This window comes from Plecotus auritus (assembly GCF_963455305.1).
Source record: "Plecotus auritus genome assembly, chromosome: X".
Classification (NCBI taxonomy): domain Eukaryota; kingdom Metazoa; phylum Chordata; class Mammalia; order Chiroptera; family Vespertilionidae; genus Plecotus; species Plecotus auritus.
The window spans coordinates 7,890,790-7,910,449 of NC_137784.1; the positions used below are offsets into that span (position 1 = coordinate 7,890,790).

At 40.5% G+C, this 19,660-nt stretch overlaps 1 protein-coding gene across 5 annotated transcripts in view; it reads left to right on the forward strand.

Annotated features, from left to right (window-relative positions):
• The window catches only part of GLRA2 (glycine receptor alpha 2), a 177,932-nt gene extending 169,172 nt beyond the window's left edge, over positions 1–8,760 (forward strand). For 4 of the 5 annotated variants that reach the window (XM_080652521.1, XM_080652520.1, XM_080652523.1 and 1 more), the window contains one exon: positions 7,239–8,752. In XM_080652521.1, coding sequence (XP_080508647.1) covers positions 7,239–7,517 — 279 coding nt within the window. In that variant the 3' untranslated portion in view covers positions 7,518–8,752. Of the gene's footprint in view, positions 1–7,238 lie in introns of all 5 variants that reach the window. The other variant, XM_080652522.1, reaches the window with a different exon arrangement.
• Positions 8,761–19,660: the final 10,900 nt, after the last annotated feature.

The window sequence follows — 19,660 nt, forward strand, 5'->3', positions numbered from 1 at the left end:
AACTAATAAATACTGGCTTTTCATTTACCTAGCTTTATTATTTTGATTTGCCAATAGATACATATATGACAAAATATTTCCTTGTATTCTGGAGTGTTTGTCTATTCCATTTGTTTTCTTTGCAAAGAAAGCATGCTTTTTTTTACTGAGATTAATAAAGTGCATCTAATTTTACATATTTTCACACTATCTGGGTTGCTCATTAGCTTAACACTGGGCTCAAAAAAGATGGACAGTGTTTCAAATATAGAATACAAATACCTCAGTTCCTGAGTTGCATTGTTGAGTTTAAGTTTGACTTAATATTATATAAATTGTGGAAATAAGCCACATAATAAATAAGCAAGGAAAATATTTTTCTTATTACAAAATACTTTTTTTCTACCATTAATTTAAGAAGAATTTACTTTATATATATTCAACACAGGAAGCTTCAGCCAATTATTATTCTAGGTACTAGGGCCATCAAGATATACAAAACTGGGTCCCTGTACTTGAAGGTTACATAAGAGGCTGACATATAAACAGCTGATTTTAATAGCAGGTCCCACTATGGAGACATGTTCCAGGTGCTACAGGAGCTAAGGAGGAACCCATGGCCCAAGCTCAGGGATCAAGAAAAGGCATCACAAATGGGATGATGGCAGAGTAGTCTTGCAGGACATGCAGGAGCTTGCCAGGTTAAGAGGGGAGGAACATTCTATGCAAAGGGAAGCAGTTGACTAAAATCAAAGATCATGAAACCTCAAGAGAGGCATAAGGCAGGACATAGGAGTCCTTGAATTTCACACAAAGGAGCTGGGGAGTGGTCATTAAGGAGAAGAGAAACTTGATTAAGAATTAAGGCTGGGAATGGAAGCAATGGGCAAATGGCATTCCATCAATTCTACTACAGCAGAAAGCAGGGCTGGCTTAAAAATTTGTGGGGCCCACTACAAAATGAAAATGTGGAGTCCTTTTCAAAAATTATTTTGAATTTTAAGATGGCTACAACAGAGCATTAAACCAGTTATAGGACCTTTCTAAGCATTGGGCCCTGTGACACTGCGCAGTATGCACGCCCTTGAAGCCAACCCTGGCAGAAGGTATCAAGGCAGGCGTAAGATGAAGACAATAAGACCCTTATTTGTATAGTATTTGAACTCTTGATCCCTGGCATATGTCATCAGTTTAGCTCAAATAAACTCTTTTTAAAAATTTAAGACACTTAATTTGCATTCTGTCTACTCTTTGCCTGGGAAGAAACATATCAGCCAGCTAGATATTAGTTTCAAGGCAATATTCTAGCCAGCATTATAGGCCTATACTCAAACTCAGAAAATGGCCAAATGCCTAATGTCTTCATTTTAAAGAGAAGGAAATAGAAGAGCAAGAAAGTTGAGGGATTGTCCTAAACTCAAAAATCTCTGAGGCAGTAATGATATGAATTCGACCCAAGTCTTTCAGGCTCTATCCCAATGTTTTCCTCTGGTCCTCTACAATAACAAGGCTATTGAGTTTCTAGTGAGAACAATAGGATGGAACTTCTTTGAGGAAGATTGATCCAGAGGCTATGCAAAGGACTGAAATTGGCAAAAAGAGGGAAATCTGCTAGTAGATAATTGCTGTTGCCTTTTCTCCCACAGGGAGCACTACCTTTCAGAGCCCTTACTCAGAATCAAGTAGATCATTCCAAGCACAGTTATTGAATAACCATCAAGGGCCCAGCACTGTACTAACAGATAGGGCTGTCTTTGGCACACTCCTAACAGTTCACCCTCCAGAGAGTGAAGACAATAGTGGAAATCAGTTATCAAAATTCAGAGTCCCTGAGTACCCATTCTTTAATATGATTGAGAAGCAAACATTCAAAAATAATAATAAAAAGCAAAAATATAAATGAATACTGAAAACCAATAGGTTGCTACAGAGTCCTTTTCATATTAGGTGACTTGTGTATCTCAGCAATATTACCTCACCAACTCTGGAGACCTCAGGCTTATCTGAATGCCAACAAACCTTTTTACATAACTCAAGAATATCTCTCATATTATACTCTATATAGTTCTCTATGCCCCTGTCCCCACAAAAACCCAAGGTCTTATTCATCTTTTCCTTCCCTTGGCTCTTAAAATAAAGCTTCAAATAGGCAGATGGCTTGCAAGGCCCTACATGATCTAGCCCTTGGTCATTTCTGAAACTGTCCTCATCCCCACCTTCCCTGTGCATTTCAGGAGCCATCCTACCATCCCTCAATTGCAGAAAACCCTCCAATCTCAGACATCTCCCAACTCTGCTTTCACCTCTTTAATGCTTTCATTTTTTCATTATCTTTAATGAAATATCATTTCCTCAGGGAAAAATTTCTCCTATCTGTCAGATTAGATGAGGACCCCCATTAATAAGCTCTCACAGCACCCTATAGTTTTCCTTCAGAGCCCTTGTCATAGTTAATAACTATCTATTCATGAGATAATTTTATTTTTGTTTTCATCTCAAGGTTGAAAACTCCTCGAGGGCAAGAATTTGATCTAGTTTGCTCACTACTGGATCCCCCAGCACATGGCATAGTGCCTGACATCTCCTTGAGCCTTTTCTGACCACTTAATCTAAAACATCTATTTCCCTGCCCCTCACCTCTCTTAAGTCTCTTACTTTGTTTTTCTTCAAAGCATCCATAATTATCTCTGTGTATATGTGTGTGTGTGCATGTAAGTATGTGGAAGTGTCTTTTGTATGCATATACATGTGTATATGTATATTTATACATATGTGTATATGTACATACATGTATACATGTATGTGTTTGTGTATAATTTCTTTACTTGTTACTATTTGTTCTCCCCACTAGAATCTAAGCTCCAAAAAAGCAGAGACTTTGTATTCTTGTTCACTGCTGCATCCCCACAACATACCTGGCACATAATAGGCATCCAATGACTATTTGTTGGAAATATAAATACATGAGTGACAAGTGCTCAAGAAATGCTTACCAGAACTTTCTTCTTAAAAACCTCAATAATAATTATATCTTTCACTGAAAAAGAGATGATCTATTGATATGCTTTTCTTTTAGAAAAATTGCCTTTCACTGTCTTCCAAAAACGACACTTTGACAGTATTAATTCATTTACCACATGTCATTACAAAACAAGTACTTATATTTGGTTTACTTTATTTCAACTTTGTTGTTCTGCAAAGTTCAGTCAGATTCTTCATCCATAATCTTTAATGAAAGCCATGTGGGATTTTATAGGACAAATACATAAAAATAAAAGACTTGTAGAGTCTTTGGAATCAAACAGACCTGCATTTGAATCTCAGCTTCAATATTTATCAGAAATATAATTTTGGAACGCCATAGAACTGGTCTCAGCCTCAATTTCACGAGGAAGCATGTGATTGGCAGAGTCGGTTTAGTGATAAAACTGACTGTAGTTTTAAGTGCATGGTGTACAGTCATAATCAATAATGATATTTATTCATTCTTCATATCTACTCCCAAGTCCCTGTGATACAAAAAAGGGAATTGAGGCCACAAGAATTGAGTATTTCTCAAGACCATCCTTCTTCCCCAAGTCCACGTGATAGAAATCAACAGGCCTACAATTACTAGTAAGCATCATCCAGCCTTCATTTGCTCAGGAGACTTTTTGGTAAAAACATGCTGTGTTTGAACTCATACTGTTTCCCAAGTGGGGCTGGGGATCCCATTATGTCCTTGCATTGATTGAGGCTCACTACAACCTCAGTTCCAACTGAGCAATTTCTTATTTCAACAAAAGGGTGACTTAATCCAATCAAAGAATCTGGGTGAGAAATGTGATGAAAACAATCTTTCCCTACCCCAGTTTTTAGGAGTCCTTTTATTTCCTCCTCTCTAAGGCATAAAAGAATAATTGAAGCTATAGGTTCTGCTAAAATCTTTCATTTTGTAAGTACCATGTTTTTTAATTATATTAAAATTATCTTAAACAATTCACTACAACGCAGTTCTAGTGATGCTTTAGGTCTAATTTCACATCTAGACAACAGTTATTCCAAACACAGGAATAAGTAAATTTTACAGTAAGTAAAATTGATTCATAAAATAAATAAGATAATAAGTTTCAAACAAATTGCATAGGGCCATGAAGTGCTTCATACAGCAGACAAAATTGAAGATTTTATCAAAGTGGGATATAGAAATTGTATATATTGATACTTGGACTGGATGATTCATTTTCTATGGGGATTTCGTCAGCGAATAACAAAATAAATGAGCTTGAAGTGTTTTCTGCTCAAAGTTATTGAAGATGGCTGGTCGGCAGCAATAACTAATTGGTTTCCTGGCTAATTAGAAGAAATGGATAATATGTGCCTAAAATTCTATTCTTACTGAGATGATGTACCTGACTCTCCCTGTGAATACATTCAACTAAGCTATGCCTACAGATTGTTCTTTATTTTAGCTTCTGTTTATCCATGACTCAAGCTCATCTCCATTTTGCCCTCATATAGGAATATTTCCATATTACTATAACATTTTATTCTGAACCTGCTATAAAGGCAATTATTCATTATAACACAGAAATTGGTTTCAATTGGTTTCAATTATGTTTTCTGAAGCAAAACCATACCCTTTTATGTGGATAGTTTAAGGTTCTATATTTAAAAAGCATTGAATGAGTCATAATGGTAAATAAGCAGAATGGTAAATTAGCATTCATATCTCCTGCATATGAAACATTCAATGGATAATTTTCTACCTATGACAGATTTATTTTTATGGTGGAGAATTTTAAAGAATTGATTTAACTAGCTTAACTATACTAAGAAGCATAATTTAAAATACTGTTGAATAAGGAAAGTATTTTCAAGCAGAGAGAAAACCTCTTCAAGTTTCTTTTTGTTCATTATTCAACAAACGTTTATTAAGCACCCACAGGTTGCATGGCAATGTACAACATAATTATAACCTAACCTGGCATTATTCTATTCTAGCTCTGGTAGTGAAGTGAATAAGTTAACCTCTTCACCTATCCATTCACAGTATGTGAGGAAAGACTATAGAAATTAAATGAATGAGTCAGTCTGAAAATAAATATGGACATGTGTATTTAGGTTTCCTTTTTTCATGTGCTAAAAGTGGGTTACCAGCTAACTACCCTTTCTATTTCTTCAGGAGCCCAAGACTTTTAAAATAATCTTATCTCACCCAGGAAGTAAATTGTATGCTTAATCACGAGTTTTGAAATGTTTATAGAGGTGAGAACAGCAATTTGCAGGATTCTACAGAGATGGAAAGAATAAACAGCACAATAAATTTAGGCAGACAAGGGGAAATTTAAAAGATTGTTTCCATTTGAAAAGTCACTTTAGACTCGACAATATAGAATAGATTCAGGATTTTAGAAATGGGCATTAGAGCTCATGTAGGCCATTGGTTTCCAACCTTCTGCATTAGAGTCACTCGATTTTTCAAAATACAGATTCTCAGTTTTCCTCCCCAGAGATTTTGATTCAGTTCGTCTGGAAGTTGCTGAGAGGGGAGGCAGGCAGACATATACTTACGAAAGCTCTGCAGAAGCCAAAGCTGAGATCCACACATCTAGTCTAGCCTCAACTTTTTTTGCATGAGATCCTGAGGCCTTGAAAGAATAAATATCTTGCCTAAGATCAATATAGCTTGTAACCCTTGGAGCCAGGCCTAGAACCGAAATACCCAAATTCCTAGTCTGAATCTCTACTAAACAAACTGACACCATTTCTTCTCCTCTGATACACTGGTTGAGATCTAATTACCAATCAGTAATAGGATGTCCAAGACGGCCTATAACCCATGTGATAAGCAAGTCCCCTTCCCCTAATGGCCTCTATGCTTCCTTTCTTGCTAAGTACTAAATAAGTCTTCCAATTACACTGCAATGATTAATATATCTGTTTATTCCATATTTTGAAATACTATACTTAATTAAAACCTTTGCATCCATAAAATATATCATTCTGATTTTAAGGCAAGGTAAATAGTACAGTGCCTCTGGTTTCTTGAAAGGGTTGCATAGTGTTGTAGAAGGCAGTAATCTAGTTTCAGAAGAAGATTCAACTGATGGCTATTCAGAACTAAATTTTTATTAAGTAGGTCATTTCAATCCTGCCTTTTCAACCCCACTATTTTGACCTACCTCACACCCAGATTCCATACATTTGTCTCTATTAAGGCTATTTACTCTTTACCCTGAAGAATAAATACAATTTTCAGTCTTTAATCAACACAAAATACCACTGACATTAGCTAAAAGGACACATGTTTAAATATGGTGGAAATAAATAACTAGCCCAAGAATCAATATTAAAAATTAACACTAGAAAAATTAGCCATGGTAGCCCTGGCTGGTTTGGCTCAGTGGATACAGCATCAGCCTGCAGACTGAAGGGTCCCAGGTTTGATTCCAGTCGAGGGCACATGCCTGGGCTGCAGGCTTGATCCCAAGTAGGGGGCATTGCAGGAGGCAGCCGATCAATGATTCTTTCTCATCATTGATTTTTCTATCTCTCTCTCCCTCTCCCTTCCTCTCTGAAATCAATAAAAATATATATTAAAAAAGAAAAATTACTCATGGTAGAAATATCCAATACCAAATAACAAATATTTAATCTCTGCTATATAACTGAAATGAACTAGAGTGCTAGAGGGGAAACATATACTTGTCAAAGGATAATCTTATATCTACCTTTAATGTTAAAATCAATGTCAATAGAAGGAACTGGACTGTGAATAAGCCACAATACTAGAAGTTCCTACCTCAGGGCCAGGTACACCGCAGGAGTTAAGTAAATGCTTTTGGAATGAATGAATGAATGAATAAATGAACTAATGAATAAATGAATGAATAAATGAAAAATGGTCCTCTTCATAGATTTAGAGTATATGTTTGTGATTTAGAGACTTCACTTTAAAACAATCTATTCAAAGCTATGGATTAATACATTAGATTTTGGAAAAGTTGGTGCTGAATATAATGTAGGTGTCTCTCTTTGTTAATTAAAATGACCACAAAGTCATTATTCTTACCCTTAATTTCTCAGCCTGAAAGTTAATGAACTGTATCTATTCCATGAATAATTGAGTTAAACTTGAAAGAGAACCACCCGTTCCAAAAGCCTCCCACACTATCAGTTATCTGTGATTTATCCTTTTACTTCTAAAGAATTTTAAGCATCTTCCATCTGATTTGACTGACAACCAAATTGTGCTTCCTCTGTCTTTCTTGTCTCAGGAAGAAGATGCTACTCGTGAAAGTCGTTTTAATTTCAGCGGTTATGGGATGGGTCACTGCCTCCAAGTGAAGGATGGAACAGCTGTCAAGACCACACCTGCCAACCCGGTCCCACAACCCCCAAAAGATGCAGACACGATCAAGAAGAAGTTTGTGGACCGGGCAAAAAGAATTGACACAATATCTCGAGCTGCCTTCCCATTGGCCTTCCTCATATTCAACATCTTTTACTGGATCACATACAAGATCATTCGGCATGAAGATGTCCACAAGAAATAGATGTGCCCTTCAGACCCTGGGACCTTCTTGCCTACGTGTTGTGCTTGTAAATACACAGTGAAATTGTCTTTATATCACTTTGATAGAGGAGAAGATTGGGGGAGGGGAGAAGGAGGATCATGGGGTAGGTTTCCTGGCACCTAGGTAAATAAAGATAAGTTATATGGCAATGAAGGAAAATGTTTGCACAAAATTAAGTTGTTGCAGAATCATGTGAGCATAATTCCCTCTAGTCTTTAGCATTGTTCTTTCAGATGATACATCAATTAGACATGATATGCAAGGTCAAGTTTTCAAGGGCAATTTGTCTTTTGGTCTGGTTTTGACTAATTCTAATACTGGAATAGCTTAACACACACACACACACACACACACACACACACACACACAGAAAATGCTTACCATCAGACCATAGTGACTAGCCTATTGTGAGTCGAGGACCAAACTTTTTTCAGGAAAATGCTGCCTCATTTTTAAAACAAGCCTCCTGAGCTACATTCTTTACAATGTCTGTAATTAGTGTTTCACCCATGAAATCCTTTTGTGGGTCATAAATTATTTCTACTCATAGAAAAAATAAACACCAATCACAAAGAACAGATTTCTACTTTACTGTCTGTGTAGGTGTGCATTTTAATATTATTTTCTTTCCTAGATGTAATTTGGGGGTTTAAATTGTGTCTTGTGCAGTTGTTTAATAGTATACCCTCTTAAAAATAAATGCCCATTTTATTTTAGATCCAAGTTAGCACACTATATATTTTTTCGCTTTGGCTATATTTATGTGTGAAGTGTTCAAGTGTGATGTAGCCATTGCAACCTCACAGCCACAGTATTTATGAAGATGGTGTATCCTGAATGGTGTAGCTCTTATTAGCCTGAACTTCCCATTTCTGCTCTCATTGTAGGTGTAACTACTAGTCCTAATGTCAACTGACCCATGATTTCTACTGTCAATCCAAGTGAATATCATTTTAGATATCCTTAATTAACTTAAATAATTTTAAAATTGTACTGTGATTTTCATAACCCGTTGCCTTTTTGGTACCAGAGCTACGTGGTTTGAATCCTGGCTACATGATTTAAGTAAGAAAAAAAAAAAAAAGACGTATTTTTGCTTACTCAGATAAAAGACAATCTGTAAAAATATAATGAAAAAAATTGAACTTTACATGTGTTGTAAAAGGGGCTATTTAAAAAAAAAAGTATTTGTTCAATTACAATAAAGCTAAGTGTGCCACAGAACTTCTGTAAGAGTCTTTCTGTTTTTTGCACTACAATGTGAATAATTTAGATGCCAATGGTAACTTGGATTTTTGTTTCTGGTCTACCTCATAAGCTTGAAGCACTTATATAGCTATTATATTATTCTTATCTATCTATATAAAAGCCTAAGTGACCATCGCAACTGAACCGATGACTGAACAGGCTGCATGGGGCGACCAGGTTGGCAGGGGGGGTTAGTGAGGGGTGACCAAATGACCGAGCAGCAGGCTGCATGGGGCAACCTGGCCGGCAGGGGGGTTAGTGAGGGGCGACCAAACGACTGAGCAGAAGGCTGCGTGGGGCGACCAGGCCAGCAGGGGGGTTAGTGAGGGGCAACCAAATGACCGAGGAGCAGGCTGCGTGGGGCGACCAGGCCGGCAGGGGGTTAGTGAGGGACGATCAAACAACCTGAGGGGTGACAAAATGACTGAGCAGCAGGCTGAGTGGGGCGACCAGTCCGGCAGGGGGGAGTTAGTGAGGGGTGACCAAACGACCAAGCAGCAGGCTGCATGGGGTCACCAGGCCAGCAGGGGGGACAGTCAGGGGTGATCAGGCAGGCAGAGAGGTGAGCAGTTAGGAACCAGAGGTCCAGGATTGTGAGAGGGTGCAGGCTGGGCTAAGGGGACCCTCCTCCCCCCTCTGCACGAATTTTGTGCACCGGGCCTCTAGTCTATAATAATAAAAGTGTAATATGCTAATTAGACTGGACGTCCTTCCAGACCAAGAAGCCAGGGCTGAGAGGGAAGCTGGTGCCGGCAGCTGGGGGAAGGAAGGCCTACTCTTGCACAAATTTTGTGCATTGGGCCTCTAGTCTACACTAATAAAAGAGAAACATGCAAATTGACCATACCTCCGCTATGCCCACAAGCCATGCCCATGAGCCAATCAGGAGCAAGTATGCAAATTAACCCTTCAAAGATGGTGGGTAAATTTGCATATGCAGGCAGGGCGGGCAGCGCTATGGCCTGCCCCTGGGGGTCCGGGTCCTTCAGGGGTCAGGGGAGGCTGGTAGGGCAGCACCAGATGCCACACACAGATACCACCCTCAAGGTACCAGTCCATTGGGGCCCGAGGAGGCGGGTTTGGCAGCTCCAGATGCCACCTGTGGGGTCCGGGTCCATCGCAGGCCCCTGGAGGGGCAGCGGGCCCGCCTAGCCACGCACGCGGGGCCCTGGGAACATTGCCAGCCCGGGGAGGCATGGCTGGGTCTGCCTAGCCACTCCTGTGGGGCCCTGGGAACATCACTGCCCTGGGGAGGTGCGGCTGGGCCTGCCTAGCCACTCCCGTGGGGCCCTGTGAACATGACTGTGGTGCTGCCTGAGGGGCGGCTCCAGGGTAAGTGCCACAGCTTTGGCAAAGCGGCTGGCCAGGAGGCAGGCGTTCTAAGGGGCCCCGAGCAGCGACTCACTATTCTTCTATGAGGACACCCCCCAAAGGCGCTGCCTTCGCCAGCAGGCTCTGGGCGACATCTGCAAATGCTACTGCAACCTGTAACATTCTGGGCAAAGAACTGACCCTGTGCCCCGCTGGGTACCAGGCTTGCTAGGCGTGTGCTTTCACCAATGCCATAGATCAAAGGCAAAAACCTGGCGAGGCGGGGTGCACCAGAGGGGGCTCGGGCTGGGGCAGGGGACCGGCAGGCAGGGATCTGCCTCGCCTGCAGAGAGAGAGGTTCTGCAGTGGCCCCAAGACGCGGATGGGCCCGGCCAGGGATCAAGGGGCATTTAAGGACGCCCGGGTGGAGGGACAAGGACTCGCAGCCCTGAGGCGGGGGTTGAGGGGCGGTGCCACCTCAGTGCAGGGGTGCTGCACTGCAGGGTACCGGACTGACTGACATGATTCAGAGAAGTTCCCAGTGCTAATTGGCCTCGCCCAGGCGGCCTTCACACTTCAGAAGCAGCGACTCCTGCTCCTGCCTTGACCCAAAAGCAAGCCCGCACCGCCCTGCCCCACGGCAGAGCATGCCTAGGCAGTGAGTGCGAAGCCTTCCACCTGCTCCAGAGAAGGGGGGGCAGTAAAGAATGGGGGCAGGGGACCGGGGAGAGGAAAGAATGTGGAGCGTCCGCAATGAAGAGGTGCCTGAGAAGGAGGCTCGGAAGCCTGACGGGAAGGTTGGTTCTGTTTGCCCAGCGGCTCCCCCTTAGGAAGGACAGAGAGCATGGTTCTGAGGGCTCCCTGTGCGCTGAGTCAAGTTCCACAGCCAACTGGAATTGGCCGCAGTTTCCTGGTCTGTAAAATGGATTAAGCATGTCCCAGTGCCTTCACTGAGCTTTGATGGCCAATTGAGATACTATACAAGGAAAATGAGGGAAGAAGTAAGAAAGAAAAGGAAAGGCAAACAACACAAAAGAAAGACTGGAAGGAACCTGTAAACCCATTGTCACTTAAATAGGGAATATAGTCAATAGTGTTGTAATGATGGTATGATGCCAGGTGGGTAGTGGAAATATCGGGGAACACTTAGTAAAGTATATGATTGTCTAACCACTATTCTGTAACTAATATAAAACCTGAAACCAATACAAAATAATATTGACTGAAAATTGGAGTGAATTTTTCATAAATTTCAAAGTTTAAATAAAGGCTGTAAAGGAAGGAAGGGGGAGAATAAAAATAGTGTTTTTCATTTTACCACTTTACTCTCTTTTCAGTACATGAAAAAGACAGTTGTCTTTATATGGTGCTTTTATTCTTTTCTAAGTCATTATCTCATTTTAATTTCAGGGCAACTTAAAGACAAGATAATTATTCCCTCCACTATTCTAAGAAAGGAAATCTTGGTGTCTGGTCCCAATGATTCAATCGTCAAGCCCTTATTGTAAAGCAGGGTTAGTAAAATTTTCTGTGAAGGGTCATATCTATACTAATAAAAGCCTTGGGGGTGATCAGGCCAGCAGGGGAGGGTAGTTGGGGGCAATCCGGCCAGCAAGGGAGCAGTTAGGGGGTAATCAGGCAGGCAGGCGAGTGGCTAGGAGCCAGTGGTCCCTGATTTTGAGAGGGATGTCCGACTACAGGTTTAGGCCCGATCCCTAACCGGGCCTAAACCTGCAGTCGGACATCCCCTGAGGGGTCCCAGATTGGAGAGGGTGCAGGCTGGGCTGAGGGACACCCTCCCCAGTGCATGAATTTTGTGCACCGGGCCTCTAGTAATATAATAATAGCTTATAGTATCCCCATGAAAAAAAAAAGTTATTTTCATTGTAGAAATAGGCAAATGGAGACATGAAAGCATTAGTAGTCATTGTGAGCAGAATCTAATACTGGATACTTCATGTGAAATATGGAAATGTTCCAAGAACACTGAGGAATTATAAATTGTCAAAGTGATAAGAAATACAAAAGACCAACCTGTCCAGCTATCCATCCTGATTTTGTCAGGAATCAAGTTCTAAGATGGAAAAAAAATTCTGAGAACATCAGTGAAGCAGAATTAACTCATCTTGACCCCAGTAGATTTTCCTTAACCAGAGATATGCATCATAATATTTTCAGAGAGATGTGAAAACATAAGTCAATGTTTATGCCCTCTTAAATCTACTCAAATAATAACTCATTTCCATAGAGAGAAATATTGCAGAATGGCTAAAGCATGAATTTTGGTGATAGAAAGACTAGCTTGGCCACCTATCAACAGAGTGATCTTAGATGAATTACCTACGTTTTCTGAGTATTTCCTGTTTCATAGAGTTTTAAGAGGATAAACTGAGAAAAATGCAAGTAAAGCCATTAGTTTGGAGTCTAACACATAGTAAATTCTCAATAACTAATAGGTAATAATAAAATTATTATTATTAATATGAATAGTATTGGCTATACACAGGTTAAAAAGCTTCAGTGTCTAACCTTGGCAAGATTAATGCCAGGCTTTTTGCACCATTTCTGAAATACTATCTCTGTTTTATTGCTCATTCCTTTTCAAATAAATAAAGCGAAGTCTTTGATTGGTCTTGATTTTCTTCCTTCCCCTGCAACCAGTAAAATTGAGACTAAAATGTCTCTCAAAATGGGCTGGATCCCCTAAGTGACCTGGGAAGAGCCCTGATTCTACATATGGTGGGTGAGGAGGTACCTTGGGGAAAATTCTCAGCTAAGTGGTCATGTCTAATCAATGTGTGTACCATACAATTTTTTGTGAGGGCATGGTCCCCCACATTAGAAAATTTTTAAAAGATTTACTTCTAAACATATCTGTCAACCATTCAAGTAGGCAAAGGCATCCTGGATGGCAAGAGGGATTCTTGGCTTTTGTCTAATTCTAGTCCATGTTCAGTGGAAAGAACTCTTGAATGTACTGATTTGGGTTATATAAATAAGATAAAATCTCAGGGAAAGGATTGTGAGTGCCACATATTCTGGTGAAATAGATAATTCCTCTAAAATGTTATTGGAGTTTTTATGTAGGACATTTTCTTTCATAATAGTATTTGAAGGAAACTAGTTCAAGAGTAAGATTACAGCCCTGAAGAAGAGAACTTACTACCTGTTTTCACAAGATTGGAAGCTTCTGGGAGAAATTGGCTGTTTTAATTGGCTCTCTGGAATTCCTACCAAAGCTCAAATGCTCAACAGATATTATTACTATCACTAGGAAAAAAGTTGGTGAAGGAGGATATGCTATGCCTATTGACAAATTTATGTAAGTTTACCCACCCAAGCAATGATATGAGGTAACCAGTTACTGCCACCATTTTTCAGATAATGGGTTACTAAGGGATTTGTATTTTAAACATTTTTCAATTAAGGCTTAAGACTCTTTATGACATTTTCAAGCATCTTGGCCCAAAACAGATACTACAAACCAAACGGGCTGTAGATTTTTAAAAATCCTCATAAAAGTGTTAGCATTAAGCTCATCTATGCCACTGAACAGATCTGCCAAATTCTGAAAACAAAACTTCCAATGTAAATGAATATCATTTTACATTTTGCTTACTTGATATTTGCATAAAGGTTCTAACCAAAATACAGCACAAATTCCATATCATAAGATTTACAGCTTTGGAAAATAAAGATATCATCTATTTGGAATTATTTTCATTTATCCATTTCCTAATTTAAACCTGAAGCCAATTTGTTGGATGAATATAAGTTATATATCTGCCAGATATTCCTTTTTAAATCTTTCAGCCTCTACTATAAACTTTTTCTTATTTTCACCAATTCAGTATTTTTTTCTTTTTAAAGTATAAAGTTGAATGATTCAGGTAATACATACTCTTCGTAGATCACAAAGTAAGAGAACTAAAGCTAACACCACAACCTCATATTCATATAGTGCTTTCCACATATCAACATGTTTTGATGTCTACAACAGCATTCAACTCTAATATAGTAGTCATCCGAGGTGGCCAGATCACAAAGAGTCAATATCTATCCTTTGATCAATAGATAAACCAAAGCTCTATGAGTTAAATGTCTCACCCCAAGTTCCTATAGTGTTAGAGGTTGAACATTCCAGCACAGTTTGTTTCCTATAGCCTTTCACTATATCCACACTGTCTAGGAAAATAAAAGCCTGAAAAAGTAAGCAGTCATGCCACCACTAACATACCCTCATGGATGAAAAAACAGATTGGTAAAGGAGAGCATATAATACAATATTTCTGTTGAAAATGCCTAAGAGAAACAGCTCAAAATTGTGCTTACAACATTAAAAACATCTTCACAGAGTAAATATCATATGTGATTGAATGCCCAAAAGGACACTGGGGTTGAAAAAAACAGAATTAAATTTAGAAAGTGTTTATTTCCATTTTTGAAGGAGAGAAAATGACCTTCACATTGTCACACATGCCCCACATAAGATGCAATATTTCTGCTTTGGTGCAAATGCACTTTAAAAATAAGTAACATAGTTTCCTTCAAGCTGAGGGCAGTGTGTATTAGATGTTTTTAGACTACAAGCCAGCATTTATGCGTACATTATCACTTTTCCACAAATGATTTATAAATAGGTGAAGGCATCTTGAAAGAGGAGACCAGAGCTCTGGGGTGCTCTTTGTGAAGCAAGCAATCATACTGGCCTTCTTGTATGACCCAGGGCTGGTCATGGAATGAGAAGCTTGGTCAGTCCTCATGCAGACTGAAGTCTCATAAGAGGCTCCAGGTCCTCAAAAATGATGGAACCAAGGGCTAGGAGACCCTTCATGTACAAGAATCAGAAAGAACCAAGACTTCATCAAATTAAATGGTTAATCATTTCTTAAGCTACCCCTGCTTTCTATGGAGAAAGATTTGGGGGGGCTGAGTAGTGGGGAAGGGAGATAAAAAGAGATAGTGGAATCTAATGAACAAAATAAACTGATGAACAAAACAGATCCAGAGTCATAGAAGCATGGAACAGACTGACAAATTTCAGAGGGGAAGGTGGGGTTTGCGGGGAGAGATTAACCCAGGAATTTATATGCATACTAGAGGCCTGGTACATGAAATTCATGCATGGGGGGAGGGTCCCCTCAGTCCAGTCTGCACCCTCCCCAATCCAGGACCCCTCAGGGGATGTCCAAATGCCAGTTATCCCTCTCACAATCCTGGACCACTGGCTCCTAACTGCTCACCTGCCTGCCTGCCTGATCGCCCCCAACTGCTCCCCCGTTCCAGCCTGATCACCCATAACTGCCTCTGCCTGCCAGCCTGATTGCCCCTCAATGCCCCCCCCCCGCCTGTCTGATCACCCCCAACTGTCACCCCCCCCGGTCGCCCCCAACTGCCCCCCACTGCCGGCCTGGTCACCCCATGCAGCCTGCTGCTCAGTTGTTTGGTCACCCCTCACTGCCCCCCCCCCGCCATCCTGGTTGCCCCATGCAGCCTGCTGCTCAGTCATTTGGTCATCTCTCAGTAACCCCCCTGCCGGCCTGGTCACCCCACGCTGCCTGCTGCTTGGTCGTTTGGTCGTCTCTCACTAACCCCCCTGCTGGCGGGGTCACCCCACGCAGGCTGTTTGGTCATCGGTTTGGTTGCAATGGTCGCTTAGGCTTTTATATAGATAGACTAGAGGCCTGATGCACGAAGATTCATGCAAGAATGGGCTTTCCTTCCCCTGGCTGCCAGCACCACCTACGCTCTGGCCCGGAGCTGCCTTTCTGCCTTCCCACACTGCCCAGAGGCCCGGAGTGGCTGGGGCAGTGCAGAATGCCTGTGTCCTGCTCCCTGCCATTTGGCACCTGCATATGCAAATTAACCTGCCATCTTTGTTGGGTTAATTTGCATACTAACTTATGATTGGCTGGTGGGTGTCGTGAAGGTACGATCAATTTGCATCTTTCTCTTTTATTAGTGTAGACTAGAGGCCCATTGCACAAAGATTCGTGCAATAGGCCTTCCTTCCCCTGGCTGCCGGCACCGGTTTTCCTCCGGCACCTGGGACCCAGGCTTTTGCTCTGGCCGTTGCCTTCCGTCTTCGCTCTGGCTGGAGTCTTCGCTCCAGCTGGAGCCTTCAGTCTCCTCTGCTCCAGCCGGAGCGCCGCTCCTGTAGCTCCCTCTGCCCCCCACCCTCCCCCTCATAGCAGGTGTCCTGCCCTGCCCAGCTGCTCCACGCCTGTGTATACAAATTAACCTTCCATTTTTGTTGGGTTAATTTGCATACTCACTCCTGATTGGCTGGTGGGTGTCACAGAGATATGGTCAATTTGCAAGCTTCTCTTTTATTAGTGTAGATATGCATAGCCCATGGACACAGGCAATAGGGTGGTGAAGGCCTGGGAGGTGCAGGTACAGGATGGAGGGTGTCAATAGGAAAAATAAAATAAAGGGGACATGTGTAATACTTTCAACAATAAAGATACATTTTTATAAACAACAGTAGATGGAAAGTTCCTTTTAAGGCATAAACCAAATCATGTCACTTTGCTTCCCATCTTACTTAGAGAGTAAGCCAGAGTCTTCTTTGTGGCCACATGATCTTACTTCCCTTCCCCTCCCACCACCTTCTGTTGTCCCCACTTCCTCTGAGCATACTGGCCAGTGTTTAAACATGCTGACCACACTTCTACCTCAGGGCCTTTGAATTTGCTGTTTCCTCTACCTGGTTGGCACCTCTTTCCCTAGACCAGGAGTTGTCAAACATTTTAAGGCCAGTAAATTGTATAGAATTTCCAGGCCATCCATTCTCTGCTGAACTACATTACTCTATTATTGTGGTATAAAAGCAGTCATAGATAATATATAAATAAGTGAGTGTGGGTGTGTTCCAATAATACTTTATTTATAAAAGCAAGTGGCATTCCAAATTTGGCCTGTAGGCAGTACTTTACAAACCCTTGCTCTAAATATAAACAAGGCTTACTCACTCATGTAACTCAGTCCTCTACTCGAACATCTTATCTGAGAAGCCTTCTCTGACCATGTTATATAAACTAGTACCCTCCAACCATTATAATCTATTTACAAGTCCTGCCTTATATTTTTCATACCACTTGTCACTATCCAATAGATGCTTTTATGTGTTTATTGTCAACACACACACACACACACACACACACACACACACACAAACACACACACACACACCTCTTGAAGGACGACAACTTTATGTGAGAAATTAGAAACATAGGTTCACTGTTGTATTCCCAGGGTTTAGAACTGAGCCTGGCACTTAGTAAGTGTTAAATCAATATAGCATTTGTTCAATGAATATTGAATAATTAATAATTATTAAGGAGTTGTGTGTTTGCATGTGAGACTTAGGGATAGAACTAAAGAACATAATACTACCCTGTGAGATAAAAATAGTTGGCAAAACTTAAGCAGGTTTTAGGTCTATAACAATGAAGAAATTGCACTAGATTAGCATTTTTTCAAAGAATGTTCTGAAAAACCCAAATTCTACAAATTCTTAAGGGTCTAATTGATTTTTTATAGTTTCCCGTTGACTTTTATTAGAAAATGTATGCCTTCTAAGACAGGGGGGTTATGAGAGGTATCCCAGGGGGTGTCCTGCATTTTAGACATATTTCTCTTTACCTGCATTCTGTAGTGGCAACTCAATTTCCCCTTGATAGATAGTCATGATCAATCACCCCACATAGTACAGAAAACCCCTTATTTGTCTGCCGCCTGCCTGGCTTGAGGAGCTCAAAATGCCACTTAGCAGTTTTGACTTCCAGTTCCATTTTTATGTCACTGGGAGGACGGAAGCCAGGACAGATTCCAGAAAGCTTGTAGATTTGAGGCTTTCTATCTAAATACTCTTAAAGTATAATTTTCAAAAGATAAAATCATGACTCTGATACAAATACAAAATTACCATATGTCAAAATTGTATTTAACTTGATTAAAAATAGTAAAATGCTAAGACCAATCCTCAAAAAGTATTTGAGAAGTCAAGTATCTATAAGCAACATTAGGATATGTTTCCTGGGTTAGATACAAACTGGTTGATGTCCAACAGGGCCATAAACGGTAACCTTTAGGGTTTTCTATCTCTTCTTTGGACAGAAAATATTTGAATTTCTACTGAACAAAATTCACCAAGTTCTCCTCTGCCACTACAGAGGTGAAATAGCCCAGGCAATACAATGTCACGTCCAGCACTGTACTGAAAGAGCACCTGTAACCTTTTCATGCCTATTTCTCAAGTTTCAGATAATTTTTCTGACCATTGACATTAAAAGTTAATGTTTAGCCCTAACTGGTTTATCTCAGTGGATAGAGCGTCGGCCTGCGGACTGAAGCGTCCCAGGTTCGATTCCGGTCGGGGGCATGTACCTTGGTTGCGGGCACATCCCCAGTGGGGGGTGTGCAGGAGGCAGCTGATCGATCGATGTTTCTCTCTCATCGATGTTTCTAACTCTCTATCCCTCTCCCTTCCTCTCTGTAAAAAATCAATAAAATATATTTAAAAAAAAGTTAATGTTTAATTAATATCTGACTATTAATGTCACGCCTTAACAGGACCAAGACCAGAACATTAACATGACATGCCACTATAACATAGCATGTTAATATAACTTTGGGTTTAGAACCAAAATCCCCTGAATTCTGTTGGTTAGTTTATAACTACCCCCATTAGCCTTTTCCCCATGTATCCCAGGTAGAAAAAGTTAAAAATTGCATTTTATCTCCTTTAAATTATTCTACATCCACATGATTATTTGCTCATTTTTCTGGAAGGCAGGTATCATGGTTGTAAAGGCACAGTTGGTGGGGTCAAATTCTCCCTCTGTCTAATATTTGCAGGGTGTCCTTGGGCAATGCTTTCATTCCCCAGAATGGAAGATATTGTAAATATAACATAATAATATCTACCACATACAATTGTAGGTGAGAACTAAATTGAGTGGTACCTACCTCTTAATGTGTACTGAGTAAATATTAATTCTCATTTCCCTTCCTACCTACCTTTAATTAATAATAACACCATTCAGAGCCTATCAGTTATAAAAGGAGTCAATATATTTGTAGTTACTTTACTATAATCTTAAATCATCATCTAAATATAAAAAAGGCTGAAAGTGAAAAGACCATATCTAGAGATAGTCTGAACACACTTCTTTGGTAAAAGGGGACAATAGAGATTTAATTGTTTCACTCTGAACTAATACAGCAAGGAAAATATTTTTTTATTTAAATGTTGAAAAAGTTCAAGTTGGCATGACTAGAGCCAGTGGGAGGAAGTTATTAGGAGGACTTTTGCTATATATAACTAATATTGGTACAGCACCATCACAGTTTACAAATTGCTTTCACATAAATTTGGGCAGATCATCCTGCAATCACAGGAATGATGGCATTGGGCAAGTTTCTCTCACAGCTTCACTTTATTCTCCTGTAAAATGGAGAAAAATAATGGTTTCCCATCAGAGAGCCTAGTAGGTGATAACCATCATCATCATCATCACTAACACCATCAGCAGCGTCACCACCATCATCATCATCAT